We start from the raw sequence: 23,281 nt of genomic DNA, 5'->3' as shown, positions 1-23,281 counted from the left end.
ATGATTATGTGGTCATCTAGCTGGAGCGAAACTGATATTATGCTTTGGTTGTACATTAGAACTGCACAGAAACCTGCCTGCATGTTTGTGTATTAGTCCAAGCAGTAGGGTTTAACAATTGCCCTACATAGTTTGCTTTTTTAACATACTGCTGTTCATGGAATATTAAGCTGTTGTAACATGTACTAGGGCCATAAAGGAACATAGGCTTACGTGTTGCTAGTATTTTGCTACTTTATATACCTGCATATTATAGGGCAGCCATGGTGGTGCGGCGTTTAGCATTGCTGCCTCACAGCAAGAGGTTCTCTGGTTCGATCCTCCGCTGGGGTGCCTTCTGTGTGGAGTCTGTATGTCCTCCCTGTGGTCACGTGGGTTTCCTCTGGTGCTCCCATTTCCTTCCACATCCCGAAGACATGCTGTAGGTGGATTGGACATTCTAAATTGGCCCTAGGTGTGAGTGCGTGCATGTGTGTGCCTTCTGTGGAAGGTTGGGCTGGCAACTCGACACTGTAAAACTCCACTGCCAATCATGAGCAGACAGGTGATCCGCTGTGGTGACCCCTAACTGGGAAAAGCCGAAAGAAGAAGAAGATATACCTGCATATTACATGGAAACACAGAGTGTAATATTCACATTAGAAATGCTTATATGTTAGTGTGGTCTAGTGTTTGTGTCACAAGATAAGAACCAAGCGGCATAGTGGATTTATGTAGCTTAATGCGCCTCTCACCAACCTAAAAGCAGTAAAGAGGCATACTATTAACTTAATGCCTAAAATTACTTAAAGCAAAGTGTTTAGTAGCGCGTTTGTGTTGCAAGATAAGAACCAAGCGGCATAGTAGATTAATGTACCTTAATGCGCCTCACCTAAATGCTGGAAAGGGGCATACTATTAATTTAATGCCTAGAATTGCTTAAAGCAAAGTGTTTTGTAACCTGTTTGCAATGCTAGGGTTTCACCAATCAGGTCACTGTAACCATAGCACTCCTGAATACGGAAGCGAGGTATTTTAAACTCCCTATCTCGCGCCATTTCTTATTTTCAAATCACCCTAGCTGCTAGTGCGTGCGGAACCTGTTCTGCAGAGGTAAGCTGTTGTTTAAAAAACAAATATATTATGATTATGTGGTCATCTAGCTAGAGCGAAACTGTGGATGTTATGTAGTCCAATCTCATCTACATTCTTACCCGTGGGTTCAGAGCCAAATGTCGGCTCCGACTCGGCCAAAATTTTTAGCTTGAAGTCTTTCTATTGGCTGGGCTAAGATAGTATCCCATGCTGCACTGCTCTTTATCCCCAGATCTCGTTTGCCGCTCATGTAGCTTGGACGTGGTCTCGCTCTTGGCTGTGGCTAAGTACCCTTTTTCTTCTTTATCAGAGAAATTTTTTGCAAAAAAGCTATTTTAATAGCTATTGTGTGTGTTTTGTCTTGTCTTGTGGAAAAGTTGTGTTTTTGATCGTCTTTTCCGTGGTATCCCACTAGCTGTTTCCAATGGGCTAGGCCCGTTTTCAGTTAGAGGACCTAGTCTATCCCCTTGCTTCCTTGTGTCATAAAAGTTTACCAGCACTAAAAAACATTTAAATTAGAGGTATTAGTCCTTCCCCCTTGTGTTTGTGTCTAGGATCATTTAACTTAGAGATCTTGTGGTATTCTGTTTGTTGTTGGCTTTTTCCCACCTTGTGACTGTTTGACCATTGGTCCTTTTATTCAGTGGTTAATTGTTGTTGGTGCTTAATTGTTGTTGGTTAACTATGTCCAAAGATACTAAGGAGCACAAGTCCTCGGGCTTCAAGAAATGCTCTAGGTGCAGTTATAAAATGTCCATTACCGATGGACACTCTGTCTGTGTGTATTGTCTGGGAGCGATCTCTCTCCAGGAGTTGTGCAGCTTCTGTCATGCCTTTAGTCTGCGAGTTCTTTAGGAAAGGAAGAATAAATTGATTTTGAAGGGACTTCTGAAACCCTCCTTCGAGGAGGGTCTGGAGAGTGCTTCCAGCTCTAAGGCAAAATCCTTTAAATCAAAAAAGAGATCTCCGGCTCCATCAGTCTTCTCGGAGCCACCGGAGAAAATAACAAAGTCTGCTTTGACATCCTCGGCTCCATTGTCCTCGGAGCCGCAGGAAGTGTCAGTTGTTATGGAACCTGCTTCAGCTCCAATCTGCTTGGAACCTGTTCAGAGCTGATCGCCTAGCATTAGGCCAGTATCCCCTCCTCGCAGGTCCCCTTCAGAGAGGAGGTCTCGATCTCCTTCTCTATCCTCCAAATCTTCCAGGTCCTTATCAGATGTGGTCATTGATAGAGTGGTGCAGAGACTCCTTCAGTCACCGGTTTTGGCAAAATTGTTCTCGGCTCTGACCCATTCAGCTCCGGTCCGTCAACCTGCTTCAATACTTCCTCCTCCAAGCACATCTCAGCTTTCAAAGCCGGAGTGCTTGGCTCCGTGTGATGTCCCTAGGTTGGTTCCGATAGCCCCTCCTGGCTTATCGGTGCCAATGTCAGCTCCGACCCCGTCTGCACCATCCACGGGGTTCAGGACTCAGGATTCTTCAGTTAGACCCAAGGGAGAGGCTTCGGGACACCTCTTGGCTCCTAGTCTCCCTCTTGGTGCTTCAGCACGGGGAAGTTTGACTCCTGTCATGCCTTCAGAAGCTGGTCATTCTTCGGACTCGGGGGGGACCAGCCTTCGAGTCCATGCGGAGCGTGCTGGCCAGGTCATCAGTGGCATCATGTGGGTCGGTCATTCTGTACCCTACTACATCGGTGCAGGTCTCTGATCACCATCTATCTCTAGACAGCAGAGCCCCAAGGCCTCAGGGTACTCCCATGAGTGGTTTCCACATTTCTGAGGGCCCCTCAGAGTTTTTGCCTGAGGAGCCACCCAGAAAGAAGACATGCAAGAGGAAGCACATAGATTCCCAGGATGAGTCTCTCACATCAGACACCGACCTCGAGAATTGGAAAGGTCCCTAAGTCATCCTCTGAGGATGTTTCTTTCTCTGACATCCTAGAGATTTTGAAACAAAGAGGTGACTGGCCATCCAAAGCCCCCTCCGAGGAGGAGTCGGTCTTCCTGAAGGCCTTTGGTGCTCAGCCCTCTGCCTCCTGGGTATCTCCACCCTTCGACAAGCTTCTGGATTTGGTTTGTCGAAGGGTATGGGAAACCCCTGACTCTGTGGAACCAGTCCCTAGGAGACCCAATAAATTTTTGTCTGCTCCTCCTGATAAGGAATTTCTGTTCAAGGGAGTCCCTGTGGATGCCATGGTGGTGGCAGCTACCACTCAGAAGGAATTAGCCGAGACTTCCTCCACTGTCCGTCCCCCTAACAAGGAGTCTAGGACCATGGACCGGTACAGGAAGCGTACTTTTTCTTCAGCGACCTTTACCTTATGGTCACGGAATTATTTATCATACTTTACACAGCTCCAGAGAGATCTCCTCAAGGATCTTGGAGATACCCTCATGGGTAACGTTTCTGAGGCTGTGGCCCAGATGGTCAACGCTCAGATGTCTACCCTCAATTCCATTGCAAACTCCTCCATGAGGCTAATCTCTTATGCAGCCGAAGGCGCGTGTAGGGCAGCAAGTTCAGGAGTTGCTCTTAGGAGGCAGGCCTGGATGTGCCTTTGTCATTTTGCGGAGGCCTTCAAGTCTTCATTCACTGATGCCCCTTTTGATGGTTTCTCCTTGTTTGGAACCAAGGTGAAAGATACTCTCACCAGGTGCGAGCAGGAGGGAAAAACTCTGTCTGCCATAGGAATCCATTTTTCCCTTCCCTCTAGGCCTTATCCTAAGGCCCAGAGGGGTGGCAAAATGTGGTTCAAGAAATCACAGAGGTTTTTTCCCGGTATACAAGGTGAGCCCCCCTCCAGTGGCAGGGGAGGGGTGGTTATTCAGGGAGACACCACCCTAGGGGCAGAGGAGGCCCCCACAACTTGGGAGACCGCGATTCCTTTCGTGGTTCTCCCTACCGCCGCTCCTGATGGGAGGCCTGACTGTGCATTTCCAGAGCCAGTCGGGGGTTGAATCTCATTATACCCAGAGGCCTGGCAAGACATCACCCAGGACCAATGGGTTCTACGAATAATTTCCGGAGGATATGTCATCCCCTTCTCATCAAATCCCCCTCCAATCAAGAAAATCCCGGATGTTCCACCCAGTCAAAGGGATTACGCAGCTTCAGAATTTTCAAAGCTGCTAGAAAAAGGAGCCATCCAACATGTCCCCTCAGACCAGATCAGATTAGGGACTTACTTCAGATTCTTTTTGGTGCTGAAAATGACAGGGGACCTGAGACCCATATTGGATCCCAGTCAATTGAACAGCCATGTGCAAAAGTCCAAGTTCCAAATGGTCACATTCAGTCTATTCTCCCATTGTTGGGAAAAGAAGTGTGGATTTGCTCCATCAACCTCAAGGATGCTTACTACCACATAAAGATGGACAGGGCATCCAAAAGTCACCTATGCTTCCGGCTGGGAGCCAGTCATTTTCAGTTTCGAGCCCTGCCTTTTGGTCTTACCACAGCCCCCAAGGTGTTTACCAAATGCATGGCAGTGGTGACTGCTCACTTGAGATGTCAGGGATTCCAAGTGTTTCCGTATCTGGACGACTGGCTCCTTACTGCCACCACCAGGCATCTACTACTTCAGACCAGGGATGCTACTATCAACCTATGTCAACAGCTGGGCATCACATTAAACTGGGAAAAATCTGCCTTGTTGCCCTCACAGCATGTCACTTTTATAGGCACCAAACTAGACACCGTCCTCATGCAGGCATTTTTACCACAGGAAAGAATCAAAGTCCTACAACAACAAGTTCATGCCTTGCTCCCTCTGAGAAGAGAGAAGGCTAGATGGGTCCTCCAACTGTTGGGGACAATGGCTGCTACAATTATGTTAGTCCCTCTGGCAAGGTTACATATGAGGCTCCTTCAGTGGCTTCTCTTTGCCCAGTGGTCTCTTCAATGTCTTCCACTTTCTCACCCTATTCTACTCACAGACAGGTGCAAACAGAATCTCAGTTGGTGGCTTCGCACCGACAACCTGAATGCAGGAAAGCCCTTTGTTCCTGCTCCCTCGATTGCCATGGTGACCATGGATGCCTCCCAGATGGGGTGGGGTGGGGCATTATCTAGGCAGGACAGTCCAAGGCACGTGGCAAGAGCACGAGATGCAACTGCATATCAATGTCCTGGAGATGAGAGCTGTGCTACTAGCGTTGCAAGCACTTCAGAGTTTTCTTCCTCTTGGGACTATTGCAATCCACTCAGACAATATGTCAGTGGTGTGGTATCTGAACAAGCAGGGAGGAACCAAGTCTTATCCCCTTTGCAGAGAGGCCATGTGAGTGTGGCAGTGGGCAGTGTCTTCCCAATGTTGTCTGGTGGCAACACACATTCTGGGGAAGTCCAATGTGATCACAGACAGGCTAAGCAGAACTATTCTGATGCCTTATGAGTTGTCCCTGAACTGTCAAGTTGCGGAACAGATCTTCCGCAGGTGGGGTCAGCCTTGCTGCAACCTTTTTGCCAGCCCCCTCAATGCCAAATTCAGCAGCTACTTCACGTTGATCCCCCCTCACGGGGAGTCACCCAGGGATGCTCTAGTCCACGATTGGCCCTCCAGTCTACTATATGCCTTCCCTCCGGTCCCCTTGCTGTCAAAGGTTATTCAGAAAGTGAAATCCTTGGGAAGCAGAATGATTCTGATTGCCCCACACTGGCCTTGTCAAATTTGGTTCCCCTTTCTCCATCCCTATCTCATGGACGCTCCTTGGATTCTGGACCCACAACCAGACTTACTGACACACATGTCAAGGCAGCTCCATCCCTCTCTTTGGACCCTCTGGTTGACAGCCTGGCTACTCCACTTCTGTCATTAGTTAGGCTTCATCATTTTTTGCCAGAGGTGGTTCATATTTTATCTTCCTCTCATAAGCCCTTGACCAGGAAAATTTATTACAGCAAATGGAAGAGGGTTTTCAATCTGGGCACATGCCAAAAAGATTGACCCTTACACAGCTCCAATTTCATCTGTATTGGAGTTCTTGTCTATGCTCTTTAACTAGGGTTCTGTGGCCGCAACCATTAAAGTCCAATTGACGGCGATTTCTACCTTTCACGTCGCAGACGAGCCTAGCCTGATGGCACATAGACTCTGTAAGGCTTTCCTGAAGGGCACTTTGTTACTTTGTCCTCCGGTATCGGAACCTGTTATGCCTTGGGACTTAAACTTTGTTCTACAGGGTCTTACTTCACCCCCCTTTGAGCCTGCAGCCACTTGCGATTTAAAATTCTTAACTTGGAAGACTGTCTTTGTAGTAGCCATCACGTCAGCCAGATGCGTTTCAGAGCTTCAAGCTTTATCAATCAAACCCCCTTATTTATATTTTTCATAAGGACAGGGTTTCTCTCAGACTGAACCCCTCTTTTCTTCCTAAAGTGGCGTCAGTCAGTAACCTTAACCAATCTATTGAATTGCCAGTGTTTTTTCCCCAGTTCTCAAGCAAGGCAGAATTCAAATTTCATCAATTGGATGTGCACAGGCAATTACGTTTTTATTTGCACAGAATGAAAGACCTCAGAAAATCTCATCAGTTATTTGTTTCTTTTTCAGAAAACAGAATCGGGTCTCTTGTTTCCAAAGTCATGTTGTCCAGGTGGATCTCCAGTTGTATTTCTTTCATTTATTCCTCAGGGGGTAAAGATTTACCGTTCTGAGTGAAGGCTCACTCTACCCGGTCTGTATCTACATCTACACCCTTTCAGGCCAGATTGTCTATGAATGATATTTGTCCTGTGGCTACTTGGGCATCTCCTCACACCTTTGTTACTCATTACAAGTTGGATGTGGTATCTAGGGGCAGGTCTTCCTTTGGTTCTACAGTGCTCAGGAGTATTTTCCACTGAGCCTCCCAGGATTTAGGTGCTGTCCCACTGGTAAGAAGGTAGGCGAGATTGGACTACATAACATCAAGAAGTTATGTACTCACCATAATGTTCGATGTATGTAGTCCATCTCACCTCACATTCTTACTTACCCCCCCTCCTTCCCCCATCTTGGAGGATCTGGAGGTTAGGTCTGGTTTCAGAGCTCCCTTCATTCTTGGTTTGTTCTTCCTTTCCTTAGATGTTGTTATGCATAGAGAATGAGTGCTGGTGCTTGCAGCAAACTAGATCTGGGGATAGAGAGCAGTGCAGCATGAGATACCATCTTAGCTCTGCCAATAGAAAGACTTCGAGCTAAAAAAGTTTGGCCGAGTCGGAGCTGACATTCGGCTCTGAACCCACGGGTAAGAATGTGAGGCGAGATGGACTTCATACATCGAACGTTATGGTGAGTACATAACTTCCTGTTATGCTTTGGTTGTACATTAGAACTGCACAAAAACCTGCCTGCATGTTTGTGTATTAGTCCAAGCACTAGGATTTAACAATTGCCCTACATAGTTTGCTAGCAGCATAGTGGATTTATGTAGCTTAATGCACCTCCACCAGCCTAAAAGCTGTAAAGGGGCATAGTATTAACTTAATGCCTAAAATTGCTTAAACCAAAGTGTGTAGTAGCCCGTTTGTGTTGCAAGATAAGAACCAAGCGGCATAGTGGATTTATGTAGCTTAATGCGCCTCACCTAAATGCTGGAAAGGGGCATACTATTAACTTAATGCCTAGAATTCCTTAAAGCAAAGTGTTTAGTAACTCATTTGTAATGCTGGGGTTGCTATCAGTGTAATGGAATATCTATATACAGCATTTACAAATGGTGGCTCACTACCTCATTGGAATATTGTGGGTTAAATGTTTTTAGTTACATGCCTAGTGGCTTTTATTATACACCTATAAGGTATATTAGCTAATGTAGGCTCTTAGACATTGTCAACTAAAACTACATATTGCAGTGTATACCTTATTTTACTTAATTGTTCCTGTTAGGCATCTGATTGTACAACTGTATTCCTCTGTTGGACTTCATTGTAGCTTGTGTATTATTACCCCAGTTGCTTATGTTTGTACCTTAAGGGCTACTTCACTAGTTTTTTTTAAACTGCATTTTTTTCTTATCTTACTCATTGGAATCACTACCCTCTCTACCTCCCTTAACTGAACCCACCCCTACGAATGGCTCAGAACCTAAAGCAACTGTTGTGCATTAAGCTAAACATCCTGCAGTCTAAAGTTTTGTATTTTGTCAGTTCTCAAGAGGGAAACAAGGTTAATATCTGATTAAACTGTTTAAAATCAACTGAATTTAGCAGTGTAGTGGTCCGCTCGTGAGCTTGCAGCACTAGCAGTATTAGACTAGTTTTCCCCATTACCTCCTCAGCCAGTACTTAATACAGGCTCTATCAAGTAAGTCAAAGGGAAGCAGATAGTCTGAACCTATCCCACTTAGGCTGATTTTCCTGCTCTCCTTGAATAGAGCTCACAGATTGTCTCTGTAGTCTCATTGTAGCTTGTATATTATTACTCCAGTTGCTTATGTTTGTACCTTAAGGGTGGACTCACTAGTTTTTTTTAAACTGAATTTTTTTCTTTTCTTACCCATAGGAATCAACACCCAATCTACCTATCTTAACTGAACCCACCCCTATGAACGTCTCAGAACTGAAAGGGACTGCTGTGCATTTAGCAAAACATCCTGTAGTCTAAAGTTTTGTATTCTGTCACTTCTCAAGAGGGAAATAAGGTTAATATCTGTTTAAACTGTTTAAATTTAACTGAATTTAGCAGTGTAGTGGTCCGGTCGGGAGTTCGCAGCACTAGCAGTATTAGACTAGGTTTCCCCATTACCTCCTCAGCCAGTACTTAATACAGGCTCTATCAATTAAGTCAAAGGGAAGCAGATACTCTGAACGTACCCCACTTAGGCTGATTTTCCTGCTCTCCCCGAATAGAGCTCACAGATTGTCTCTGTCTTCTTGTGGTGGCTGAGCCCTGCTCTGATCGCCTTGCTATGCTCGGCTCACTCTGCTCCCCTACCCTGCCCCCATTTCTCACCCACCCCACTATGTCTACATTTATTCTAACCCCCTATCACCTGACCACTCCCTACAGCCACTCAATTGCAACTACCCAAACCACACCCCCTGATTAACTCTCATCCAAACAACACTACTTGCATTCAAATACCACGTAACGCAGACTATGCAGGTCTTATATCTCTCCTACTAACCCTCACAACCCTAACCTACATTACATCCTTACATACATACACACCACTACCCCACACCACCTGCCATACAACACATACCTTCACACCTATAGTAACCCACATAAGCTTCCCAATAGCCCCATTTTTATTTAATGAGAACACAATATTACTTATACATAACAAGTACATTCCACTATCCTACACTAGAAAAATATCATGCAAACTCCACATAGACATTCTACAAACAATCAAACTTCATCTATTATTAAAGAAATACCTCCTTACCTCTGGGGATATTCACCCAAATCCAGGGCCAGGCAGCATTATACCCCCAAACAAACACACAGCAGATCTACTTATCATCAACCTTAACTCTCGCAGTGTATCAAACAAACTTCCTCACTTACACACATTCATAACTCACTACTCCCCTGACATTATAACCATAACAGAGACCTGGCTAAAACCCAGCACACAGAATAAAGAAATTCTCCCTCCAGGATATAATATCCTAAGACTAGATAGGATGGGAAGGAAGGGAGGGGGCGTTACAGTTGTCTATAAAAATACACTTACTCTCCAACCTCTACAAACTCCTCTACCTAAATTTAATACTGCTGAGAACGTAGGCTCTGTGCTACTGCCAAACAAGAAAAAGAGCATCAATATTCTTTGTGCATATATCCCTCCAGGTAATAACTCTCCAATAATTGAGGAAATTATTCAATCGGTAAAAGACAACCTTCCACAAGAGACTATTATACTAGGAGACCTAAACACTAAATGACTAGCCTGCAACTCTAAAAACCCCACTAACCACATCAACCTGTATGGATTCTCTTAACTCATTCAAGAACCTACTAGAGTAGATAAAAAATCCCAAAAGGAATCTATAGTAGATTGGACATTAGTAAACTAACCTGAACATAATTACCAAATAGGTTGTCTACCAGATGGACTTAGCGACCACCTCCCAACTTTCCTCCTACGAAAACATGTTACCATACCCATACCTACAGTCTATAGACATGTCAGAAATGATCGCAATGTTAACCCTCTAGATCTCAACACTACGTTAAAAAAAATGTAACTGGAATTCATTACGCACCCTTGAGTTAGACCAAGCAGTGGACTATTTTAATAGTACTCTTACTAACATCCTTGATTTAGTAGCCCCCATAAGAAAAATTAGAGCTAAACTACACTATGCTCCTAGAAGAAAGATAACACTAGTCTATCCAAACAAAACTATCAACACCTTAGGAATCAGGTCAAAAAACAAACAAAGCTCGATAAACAGAACTACTTTCTAGGTATTCAAAACAAACACTCCAACAATCCCCAAAAGTTCTGGCATGCAATTAACTCCCTACTAAAACCTGGTAAAACCAGCACACCAGCTCCCACCTCCACCTCCACAAAAACAGATAGCAATGTAGCCTTCCAATTCAATCATCACTTTACTGAATCTATTAAATCACTATCAACTCAACTATCCAAAATAGCTACTCATCCATGCCAACAGCTCCTAACAACACACCTCCCTTTACATTCTCACCTGTCCCAACCTCTACAATAAAAAAATACCTTTTAAAACTTAAACCCACTACTCTTGCAGCAGATGGTATACCAGCAAATTTCCTAAAAATGTCTGATGACTCCATATCCTACCTGGTCTCAATCCTTATCAACCGCTCCATACAGGAATCCCATATCCCTCAACTGTGGAAAATCTCCTACATTATTCCCCTTCATAAGGGTAGAAATTCCTATGATTTCTCAAACTACCACCCCATTGCCATTCAATCTCCTTTATCAAAGATACTTGAGAAATGCATACACTCTCAGGTCATGCATTTCTTAAGTTCAAATAATCTCCTCTCCTCTACACAACATGGCTTCCACCCACAACAAAGCACAACCACCGCCCTTCTCTCTTTCACAAGCCTGGTTAACCAACATAGAAATAACAAAAGATTTGTAACTGCTATATTCCTGGACCTCTCTAAAGCATTTGACACGGTTTCTCACTCCATACTAATAGATACTCTAAACTCTTTATCCTTTGCACCTGACACTATTGCATGGTTTAAAAGCTATCTATCAGGCAGACAACAAGCTGTCCAGTGGCAAGAAGTTTTATCACCTTTACTCCCAACCACCATTGGTGTACCTCAAGGTTCCATTTTGGGTCCACTTCTCTTTTCTATCTTCTATAATCTGCATACCTCTATCCTGCAGACCGCACTCATACAGTATGCAGTTGATTCCACCCTAATCTGCTCAGCCTCATCTCTTACCACCGTACAGCACCTCGCCCAAGAATCTTTTGCCTCAGTAGAAAGATGAATCACAAATATTCAACTTATCTTATATCCCAACAAAACTAAACTACTTCTATTTACCCCAATCAAATCAAAAACCTCTCCACTCTCCTTCTTTATCTCCTCCAATAATGGAACTGTCATTTCACCCTCTCTCCACACCAAGCTCTTTGGTGTCGAAATAGATAACAACCTCCACTTTGACATCCATATCACTCAAACTATTAAAAAGGTACACAAAAAATGGGTTCCCTGTACAGACATAAAAACTTTCTATCAGATCAGGCTCAGGTCACCCTAGCTCAAACCCACCTTCTGTCCACACTAATGTATGCAGCACCAATTCTGACTTATGTTAGAAAATCTGACCTAGACAAACTTGAGTCTTGTTATAACAAAATCGCCAAGTTTGCTAAAAATTCCCCCTTTAGAACCTATCATTGTGTACTTCTTAGGCAACTTCAGTGGCTTGAACTCCCACAGTTATTAACCTATCACCAACTAGTCATAGCATATAACAACCTAAAACATCCTGACAAAACTCCAGCTCTACGGCAATTACTGACTAACTATACACCAAATCGTCCAATCCGCTCTGACAACAAATCACTCCTCTCTATCTCCTCAGCCAACAACACAGCAGGTAAAGCTCTATTTTTACACAGTATAGCAAAACGTTGGAATAATCTCCCTCCCTCTGTGATTTCTGCATCAAATACCACAAAATTCAAAAACTCCCTTAAGGCTCATCTTATAAGCTCTTGGCTCTGTCCATGTGTTAACATAATCCTAAAATATGCTACACTCCATCCTTCTCTTTTCTCTCCTATTTCAGGCACTCAGTAAGCATGGTTGTAACAAATGGTATCCCTTGATATACAGCAATTTTGTTGTGATCTCTGCCCGAATTTTTCATGACTAACAAAATGTACATATGTAATTATTGCTGATAAGACTTTTTTTCTGTTTCTTTTTCACAAAATACTGATAGTATAATGATGTTTTTTACATTATGTATAATGTCATTATTTGTTGTATTGCTTTTCTCCCCGGGCCTCCGCTGTAAATGGACCTCGTCCAGTCAGACCATCCTGGTTAACAAATGTAAAATAAAAATAAAATAAAGACGAAGAAGCATTGGGCCATTTGGAAAAGGAAGCAACTGAAGAAGTGCAAAAATATAAAGAACAAAACTTAGAGATTTTTGAAAGGTATAAAAATGAAACATGGACATGAAAAGAAAGAGAGCTCTGATACGGTACAATGTTAATGCAAAAGAAAATCCAAACTAATCAATACAAAATGGCAGCAACAAAGATATTTGAAGAGAAATCAGGCAAAGGCACCCACATATGGAAAATTTCACAATACAAAAAATAAGATCACAAAAGGAGAATGTAGAACAGAAGATTAGTAAAGTATAGGTTAAACAAATAGCAACTAAGTTATGGTATACCTGCAAAGTGTAGGATTTAATGTAGAAAGTCTAACACAGGTTATGTCACAGCATGATAGAATAATGAGTCCCCAAAGTAAGGAGAAACCAGTTGAGTGGGAGATATCTGAAAAAGAAATATGGACATGGGAAAGAAAATGAGTTATTATGGTGCAATATTTATGCAAAGGAAAAAGTAAAACTAATCAATACAGAAAGCAACACCAAAGATATTTCAAGAGAAATAAAGGCAAAGGCATCTGAATATGGAAAATTTGTGACAAAATTAAAAAAAAAAGGGAAAGAAAATATTATTAATAATGGAGAAGTTAAAGAAATATAAACTGAAGTTATGGATTACCTATGAAGCGAAGGATTTAGTCTAGAAAATCTAACTCTGGTAATGCCACAGCATGATGGAACAATCAGTCCCCAAATTATGGAGAAACAGTTGGAATAGGAAGCATCTGATCACCTGCCACATGAAGATACTCTGAAGCCTTCAGTAGGAAACCAGTATAAGACTTCAGTTGGGGTTGCACAGCAAAGGAAGAAGCAGGAAACAGTGGTAACTCTGATGGAGTCAATGTGGAGTGATAGGCCAGTGACTTCCCATATGAAAGAGCACTGGATGATGCAGGAGTCAGCTGAAGAGAATATGTCACAAGATGTTCTAGAGATTTCTGTATAATGCCCACAGGAAATAGAGAATTAAGAATGTGCCCTCAGCTTAGAAGAAAATAATCTATGGGAATAGTTGCTTTATTTAATAGAGATGGATAGACATATTAAGATCAATGAAAGAAATATATTACAGAAAGTCAATAAGACCCAAAACGTTAGAAGTCTGATAAAACAAATGAACATAGTAATCAAGACTATTAACAGAATGTCATGTGATATAACAGAAGTAAATAGGAGCTAAATAAATAACAGATAATGTCTTACCACAGAAATAAAAGGCAATAAGTGAAAAGAAGGAAAGAAATCAAATGCCATCATGGAAGTATCTAATAGAGAAAACTATAAAACAATTAAGATAAGAAGTGTCACTGTTGGAATAGTGCAGAAGATGGAACAGGTCAACAAAATGCTTAGAAAGATATCTGATAAAAACAATACACAGTAATAGAACAGACTAGGATCTATATTACAGTGTTGCAAATAATAAACTAAAGATATCAGCACAGGCAGAAAAACTTAGAAGATATGCAGATAAATATAAAGGAAAAGTATTAAATAATCAATTCATTGATTACCCCCAAAAAATGTATAGAGAATTGGGAAACAAAGCAAAAGGAACTGAAACACCACCAAAAAAGAAAAGAGATAACTATGAAGACCCTGTGGAACATAGCAAAGATGCTGAATGGATAGAAAAAGTCAAGGAATCAGTAAGAAGTTCAAATGTATAGGATATGAAATGGAATGAAGTAAGGGCCAGAGAAGCTGAAACAAAATTAAGAAAAGTTCCTAACTGGAAACTCCCATGTCCAGATGCAATAGCTAACTTCTGGCTAAAAGCATTAACATCTTTACACAAAGATTTAGCTCTGATTAAGAACTACTTATATGCTCACTCCAAACAGGCGCCAACCTGGTTAACCACAGCATGCATGCCATATATGCTTTTAAGGGTGTAGTCAAAGGACAAATGTTAAGAGCCAGCCAACTAAACATGGATGAGGGCAACTTTAAATTGAAACTGGATAGAATAAGCACAGATTTTGAATGCTGTGGCTATAATAACTCATTATTAAGATGTACAGCAGATGAAGTTATTATGGAAAAAATAGGCAAAGCAAGACCCCACTTTTCTAGCAATACTAGCCATGTTAATTCTGGTCATAATTCTATTGAAATAATAATATACGCTATGTCACGACATATAATTGTAGATCAGAGGGTATTCAAATATTATTAGAAACAATTGGAGTATTCTTAAAAACATACCTGAGATAATCAGAATAGTTGGAGAGGCTCCCATGTTTTCATATAATACCTGTCTGAATTTGAAACAAAGATTATGCTATAAGGACTTAAAAATAATAAAAAGTTGAACATAAGTAGAAAACAGGGTACATTTCCTTGTTAAAATTGCATATGCTGTGATGATATATATACAAGTTGTGAATTTATACATCCTAACACAAAGAAGAAATATACTTTCAGGTGTTTTGCAACTTGTAATACCCTGCCATTGTGTATATGGCATGCTGTAAGGCATGTCAAGCATTCTACACAGGGAAATGCACAAGAAGCTTGAAGGACAAAATTATTGTACACAAATCTGAAATACATACAGAGGCAGCAACTAATGCTTTGGGCAAGCGTATGAGGGAGAAACGGAGTATACATACATTTAACTTTAGAGTAACTGATATCAGTCAGAAAAAAAAGGGGGTCTTAATAATGAATTAGAAGTATGTGAATACTCATGGATCACACTTTTAGAAGCTGATTGTTTTCTAGGTTTAAATACAGCAGTAAGTATTAAAACTATTTTAAAAAGGAGACAGTTAACTTTGAGATAACATTTTGTGTGGATGGGTCTTAGTTAAATGTTTTACTTATGTTATGGATATACTGACTTTCAGTAATATTTTATTTGTATATGTGTCTTTAAACGGAAGTGCTTAATACAACTGTGTCATGTGATTAGTTTTATGGTTTGAACTTACTATTTAAATTGAGGCATTTGATTTCTTTTTTACACACTGATGAAGGGCTGATCCCGAAAGCTTTGTGATTTTTTTCCTGTTTGAAATAAATGCTGTATTTTACCTCAACATTTCCAGGCTTTGGATTTTTTTTTACTATTGTTTTACATGTATAGATCTGCAATCATAGGACTGCACTCTTAGCTGCTGACCTCACCAGATCCAAACATAGCAAAAGTGTTAAAACATGAAAAAAAACAAATCTAAGATGACTTCCCTGATTAGATTAGCAGAAGCATATCTGTGTCAAGTGGGAATGGAAATCATAGCAAAAGTAGACAAAAATCAGGCAGCAACTGAATGTACCAAAAAGAAAAAGTAAGAATATAAGGAGAAGGATCAGATGAAAAGGCAAGAAATGTGAAACAGGCATAAATATAGTTTTAAGTACAGAAATCTCCTGGAACTACAACGCCAATCAGAATTTGACACAGGAATGGATAAGGAGGGGTGCATTTAAACCAAAAGATGAAAGGTTGTTATTAGCGGACCAGGACAGTGAACTACATACACATTGGTTTGCAAAGTCCATTGAACAACTGGGAAAAACAGACAAATGCAGGTTTTGTAAAACAGAATTGGAAACAGCTGCACATCTTGTTGCTGGCTGTGATACACTAATAGCAAAGGCCTGTATACTGAAGGGCGTGATGTGGCAAGACTGTTGCACTAGGGATTCTGCAAATGTTATAATATCAAAGTAGCTGAGAAGCATTGGAAACATGAGCTACAAAATATTATAGCAAATGATGAAGATTGTATTGCATGGGATTTTACCCATTACCAACAGTTCAGAAAATAGATGTGAGAAAACCAGATGCAGTAGTCCATGAAAAGAAGACAAAAGTAGCATTGATCACTGAAATTACTACACATAGTGATTATAGTGTTGTATGTACAGATGGCCATAAAATCATAAAATACCTGGATTTGCAGGCTGAAACAAGGGCAATGTGGAAGAAGGAAACTCGGACAGTTCCAATAGTAGTAGAAGTAATGGGGCTCATAAAAAGAATTTGCAGTCTTATTTAGATATGCTACCAATATATATAACTCCATACAGATTACAGAAGGAGTAAATTCTGGGCACATAGCAGGTGCTGTGAAGAGCAGTTTTGTCTAACATCAAAGACTGAAATAATACTAATCTCACGAACTTTAATCATACTTTGACTTAGGAAAGGGGTCCACTGCTGTCATGGTATTAGAAACCAAAAAGGCTTGCAGAAAGTAAAAGGAAAACCTATATCCACCAGTTCTGATGACTGTCATTTAAGTGCATCTATTGAACCATATTAAATGTGGGTTCATTTTCTCCACATATACTATTATTTCATAGTTTCATAGTATAGTACTAGGCTATCTGCCCTGGGGCATTTGTAAGCCTAGCCATAGTGATGTGGCTTTTGCCACCCCATGAAATGGTACAAAAATGTACAGAATAAATCTAGAATACTGTGCCTCTGTCTAGTAGTGACACAATGAAGGTCCCCTTATATAATATAATTAGTTTACTGTGCCCCTGTCTAGCAGTGACACAGATGTGACCCTGGGGTAAACTTATGATCTCCCATCCACTCATCAAGATTTCTCTTGAAGAGAGTCAGTGAGGGGCTCTGCCTAATACGAACTGGGATCCTGTTCCAAAGCATGGGAAGCCTCTGGGTTATGAATCTATCCCTCCAGCATGTCCTATTCATACTTGTGCCGAGGTTTAAGTCTTTAGCTCTCGTGGTCCTGATGGATTTGGATTTTTTGAGGTGGAGCATGTCCATCAGATCCTGATTGGACATGGCCTTGTACGTCAGGCAGAGATCACCTCTGAGCAGGTGGTATGCTACTGAATAGAGCTGAAGTTTCTTTAGTCTGGCAGAATAAGACATATGTTGGAGACCCTTGATCCTCTTGGTGAGCTACTTTTGTGGTCTCTCCAGCTGTTGCAAATGCCGGGTGAGGTACATACCAAATGGGGCATTGTACTCTGGGTCTGATGAGGGAGGAATATAGGGGTACAATGACATCCTTGGATCTGGATGTGAATCCCTTCATGATGAGGTGTGCGAGGTAGAATGTTTTTCTAACCACTTTGGCAACGTGGGTGTCAAATGAGAGGTCGCTGTCTACTTGGGTCCCTAGGTCTCTGATTACTTTTTCCATACTCAGTGGGTTGCTGTCTATGTGATAATTTGTGGGTACTTTGTTTTTCCAAAGGGATGACTATACATTTTTTGGCATTTAGTTTAAGGCCGTGACTATGGCACCAGTTGTCCATTTCAGTGAGGCCTTTTTGTAGGATGTGTGTGTCTGCTGGTGTATCGACTATGGCGCCTAGTTTGCAGTCATCTGCGAACTTTGCCAGCCACAGCCCTCCCATGTTTGCTTTAACATCTGAGAAATAAATGCCGAACAAGAGGGGTCCCAGGACAGATCCCTGTGGGACACCACTTGTGACTGGCTTTGAGTCTGACATTGCTCCAGCGATTTTAACTTTATGGGTTCTGTCCTTTAGCCAGTTTGCAACCCATCTAGTGACATAAGGGTTTACTTTTAAGCTGTTTAGCTTATCTATGATGCCTGAGTGGGGTATTGTGTCGGCCTTAGCCAAGTCCAGGTATGCTGTATGGACTGCTTTGCCCTCATCAATGGCTCTAGTGACTGTTTCGAAAAAGTCAACCAGGTTTAAAAGGCAGGATCTGCCCTTTACAAAGCCGAACTGGATGGGGTCAAGTGTCTGTAGGTCCCCTATGTCTCTGTTTATGAGTTCCATAATGATTCTTTCCATAGCTTTGCAGACCAGGCTAGTTAAGCTTATGGGGCGGTAGTTTCCAGGGTCTGTAGAGGCACCCCCTTGTGGAGTGGGACCACTGTTGCTGTACGCCAGTGTTCAGGTACATATCCCGAAGTAAGGCTAAGGTTAAATAGCATTTTTATGTGTGGGTTTAGCTCCTCTTGGAGTTCACGTAACACGCACCCTGGGATACCGTCAGGTCCCATTGATGCTGTGTTTTTTGCTTTGTTTAGGCGGTTCTCACTTGGACATCTGAGATGACAGGAGATTACATTCAGCTGGGATAAGTATTTCTTCTTTTGGGGGTGAAGGACGGGAGAAATTTGCACTGAACCTGTCAGCCAGAATGTTAGCAATATCTGTGGGTTCAGTGTATTTTTTGTTGTTGTGAACCAACTCTGAGCATATCTGAGGGTTTCCACCCAGGTTTCTAACATAGCTGAAGAAGGCTTTGTGGCTATCTTTAGTGTCCTTAGCGATTTTCCACTCAAAGTTTGCCTTGGATGTTTTTATGAGAGAACGTAGTTTTCTGCTAATGTTGATCAGAGATGTCTTCCCTTCATGGGATTTCGCTCTGACGTGCAGTAGCTTCCTTCTTTTGTTATACAATTTGTTTATGGCTGAGGTCCACCAGACAGGATGCTTACATTTTGTGGAGAGGGACTTGGATTTGTTTGGGATTGCATGATCCATGCATTCTTGGAGATGTCCATAGAAAGCATTTGTGAAGGATTCGGCATTGTGTGATGTGGTATCCACTGGCACAGTGGGCTTAAAGGATACCATCTCAGTCTTAAGAAGAGTGAAGTCTGCTTTTGAGAAGTTTTTCACTGTGGTCTTTTGTGCTGGGGGTGGAGGTGGGATATGTATATCCAGGGTGATTAGTTTGTAGTCAGATCTCACTAGTGAGGGGTAAACTTCCAGTGTGGAGCATTTTGTCCCATATTTGTGATGATCAGGTCTAGTATATTATCTCCCCTAGTGGGAGAGATAACTAGTTGTTCCAGTGCATTTGAATTTATGAATTCCAGGAACCTTTGGGCTAGGGTATTAGGGCTAGAATAATGTACCCAATCTATGTTTGGGTAGTTGAAGTCTCCCAGTATGATGGTATTTTGTGATACATTCATATCCTCCAATGTCTTCAGGAAGGCTGAGTGGGGTTCTTGAGATTGGGAGGGTGGTCTGTAACATGCTACCAGTTGTATAGCAGTTTTGCCTATGGTTAGTTGCATCTGTATGGTCTCTGATGCTTCATGTGTTGCTACTAACCTGGAGGTGTGGGTGTCCTTTATGAATATGGACACTCCCCCTCCTTGTGGTTCGCCCGGGTTTTGGGGCGAAAAGCATGATACGAGGTATAGCCTGGTAGCTGGGGTGCTCTCAGGAGCCTTGAACCAGGTTTCAGTTACTGCACAGACGTTGATGTTCTCCATGCTGAGGAGTGCATCAAGTGCCTGCATCTTGAGATTTAGACTTCTGGCGTTGAGCAGCATTACCCTTAGTTTTTTCCATTTTTGTTTTCTAAGGAGGTGGGTTTGTCTTTTGAGCCTTGCCTAAAAAAGGCACTATGGGGGTGGCAAGAGCCTTAGCCAATATCCGGAAGCCCAGTGGTGACAGGTGTAAGCCATCCCTTGCGAAGCAGTGTGGCTTGTCCAACATATCATCCCAGGCGGACAGACATTGGATCCCCTTAGAATGACACCAGTACTTGAGCCAATTGTTAAAGCTGATCATCTTGTCTTTGTATTGTGGTATCATTCTTGGTGAAGACAAGATGCTGCTCAGGGTCAGGGTCATACCAGCCTGGGCTACATAATTGGAGAGCTCCTCTATGTCTCTTTTCATGTAGTCCAGGGAGGTATTTCAAAACAATAGATTCATGATATTTGCTTAGATAGACAAACTGATAACATGACTTTAACTGATCCTAGATTCTCCTCTAATATGTATTTTCATCTTTACCTGTGATAAATCTCAGGCAATAGATTCTGTTAATCTGAAAAATAGATAGATAGATAGATAGATAGATAGATAGATAGATAGATAGATAGATAGATAGATAGATAAATCTTTCCAGATAGCACCTCATTAAAAGTCAATAAATCAACCATCTGCTCATAATCAATTATTTCAATAATGAAAACTGGCAAAATGCATTTCTATACACATTGTTTACAATTATTACAAGGTAGTGGGTTATATACCCATACTAGATAAGCTCATAAGACAAATATCAACTATACATAAACTGTCTGCAAAGATAATTGTGATCTAATAATGCCTCATTTGCTCCCCAGATTTTCATTTGTCATTTTCTATGGTAATATCACTAATTCCACACATTTCCTACTTTGACAGGCCCTTTTTACTACCCTTTGAGGAAAAAAAGGTGGGGAAGAAGAAAAAATGAGGGATGGGTGAAGGAAAGGAGCACGCAGGTCATATTATGTTATACTTTTAACATCTTGTATTAAAGTCAGCTACTCAACTTGGCCACCCACTGGTTACAGATTACTGTGAGAAATTTCTGTATTTACACAGTGGAGACCTCTGTTCATTCCTGCTCTGACTGCAGCCCTTTCAGGAAAACATTTTATCAAACCAATAGAATGGGACAGCCTCCCCACTAAGAGTTTATTCTTTTCTCCCTTCACTCAGTTCTGGGAATTACTGAATAACTAACTTAGAATCCTGTACTTTCACTCCTAGTGTTACCGTCTTACAGGCTTCCATTCTACTCTTAAAAGGAGAATAAAGTTCTTTTCCAGCTCTTTGACTCAGTCTTCCCTATGTGATCTGCAAAAGTATTATTATTGGTTTTTGGGGACTCATTCAGCAGCTCTACTTCCTACAGACATTGTTTAATCACTGCCTTCTCTTCTTGTGGCTCCACAAATGTTTTGGATCCTATTGGGAATAAAATCTGCAAATGCGCTAGATATATTGTCTTGAACTTTAATTTAAGGGACCTGTAGAGCTTCATGCTTGGCTTGAATGTGTGATGCTTACTCTTTGTGGGCTCTGAGAAATCTTGCTGTCAAAACACTAGCCTGTCTTTGTAACTCAGTCTGTTTCCTGGCTTTCACAATGCCTTAAGGAGTCTTTTCTTCAGAGTTTACATTTTATATCTTACAGTTATATGCCTGAGGAATATTATTCCATTCCCAGACTTCCTACATAAATTGTGTGCCCTTGCAATACGTATTTCTTGTTCTGTGACTCCCACCCATCCAGCAGTATACTTCTGTATAAAAGAAATGTTGTCCTTCCCCTATTCATGTTCAAGGATGCCCACAAAGTACAGATTTTCCTTCATGCTCTACCTTTCATCTCTGTGAGCTTTTGTTCCAGCTGTCCAATGCTAGCTTGCCCTTCAGCTGTCAATCCTTTCAATGTCCTTATTTCAGCTTGTAGTACTGCAATCTCATCAGAATGTAAACGTAGCACATTTTCAAGCTCTATTTTTGTGTTCATGGTTGCAGCCAGAAATCTGTCTACTTTCTCCTTAAGCTGTGCCTTTATTTAAACTATTTGTACCACCATTAAGGAGTCATCTCCAACAGAAGCATTCTCTGAGGAGTCTAAGGTTACAGCTTTTCCAATGGCTTGGGAGTATTTATTTTTGTCAGCTCCATGTGTTTGACTAGTCATAGCTGCCTGAAGTCTGAAATGTCTTTTCCCCCTTTTTGTTGGCATTCAGGTTTGCAAAATTGCCAGTAAACAATTACTTTTTTCTTAGTAGGCTTCCACTGACATGGTTTTATTACTTAGTCTTAACAAGGTCTGAATAAAATTTTTGATTTTGCCTACTGGAGTGTGAACTTTCACTTCCTACTAGGAGTTATCAAAAATGAAGTCTTGATTTTGATTCTTACTGACCCCTTTACAGAAGCATGTGATTGTTATTTGGGATATCTATATCCAGTTATTTCAGTATAATATGCTGCATTCACCCAAAGCATTTCTATTAAATCACCAAACTAATGGTACTGTTAATATTATTACTTTTTCTTTATGTTTATAATTATTCTAAGTTACTATACATTACTTATTATTCTGACATTTCTCTTTAATGCACTATGTCCTCACCCACATTTTTCACTCTGGTAACATATACCATCCTTATGTTTCCAGCTTTTCGTTAGCTAAGTAGTGTTATACCCCAAGCACTTACTAACAGCCTGTATAATACCTTACATGCTGCACGGAAATACACATCATCTAACATAATGACTAACTTTTGTGTTAACATATTTATTGATTGATTGATTGATTGATTGATTGATTGATTGATTGATTGATTACCTGGAAAGTCTGTCTGGGCACAGGTGCCCTTTTTCAATGGAGGCCTGGGGAGTATAACAAAATTTGCACTGATAGTCACAAACATTAAATTTACAGGCCTTGTACTGTGACTTTATAGATAGAAGAGTGAGCTATAAGATAGGTAGGAGTAGTTAAAGAAATACAACAGAGTGAAGTATTAGAGGAGATAAGTCAAAGTGTTAATAGGGAAGTAGTAATGGAATATGGTTGTGATGATAATAAGTAGTAATGTAGTTTAAGAAGTACAATAAAAGAAGAAGGATATTAGCAAGGGATAAGCAGGTTAAGTGATTTAGTGCTTTAAAGGGAGGTATAAGAAAGGTATGAAGAGTGTTAGAGAGCTATGTCCTAGATGAGGAGCAGGAACAAAGCCAGGAGACAAAAGGAAGTCTTTTAGTAATGGTTTCAAAAGATGAAAGTGTGTGATAGATCTGACTGATGTAGGAATTTTATTCCAAGTTCTAGCTACACTATTGGAATACAACCTGCCCCCAGCAGCGCTTTGTGGTTTGTAGATGGTAAGC

The 23,281-nt window shown here is 41.3% G+C and overlaps 1 protein-coding gene across 3 annotated transcripts in view; it reads left to right on the top strand.

The window, feature by feature from the left end:
• The window catches only part of LOC122798097 (G protein-activated inward rectifier potassium channel 4-like), a 512,634-nt gene that overhangs the window by 437,268 nt on the left and 52,085 nt on the right, over positions 1-23,281 (top strand). The window contains exon 6 of one of the 3 annotated variants that reach the window (XM_044066771.1): positions 20,790-20,869. The exons of the other annotated variants lie outside the window; for them this stretch is intronic. Within the exon in view, the coding sequence (XP_043922706.1) occupies positions 20,790-20,841 (52 nt within the window). The 3' untranslated portion in view covers positions 20,842-20,869. The remainder of the gene's footprint in view (positions 1-20,789; positions 20,870-23,281) is intronic. 3 annotated transcript variants of the gene reach the window in all.

Source organism: Protopterus annectens, chromosome 3.part1 (genome assembly GCF_019279795.1).
Source record: "Protopterus annectens isolate FY-2018-M chromosome 3.part1, PAN1.0, whole genome shotgun sequence".
NCBI classification, from domain to species: domain Eukaryota; kingdom Metazoa; phylum Chordata; order Ceratodontiformes; family Protopteridae; genus Protopterus; species Protopterus annectens.
The sequence above is the reverse complement of the archived record's forward strand: the minus strand, read 5'-3'. Positions and strand labels throughout refer to the sequence as shown.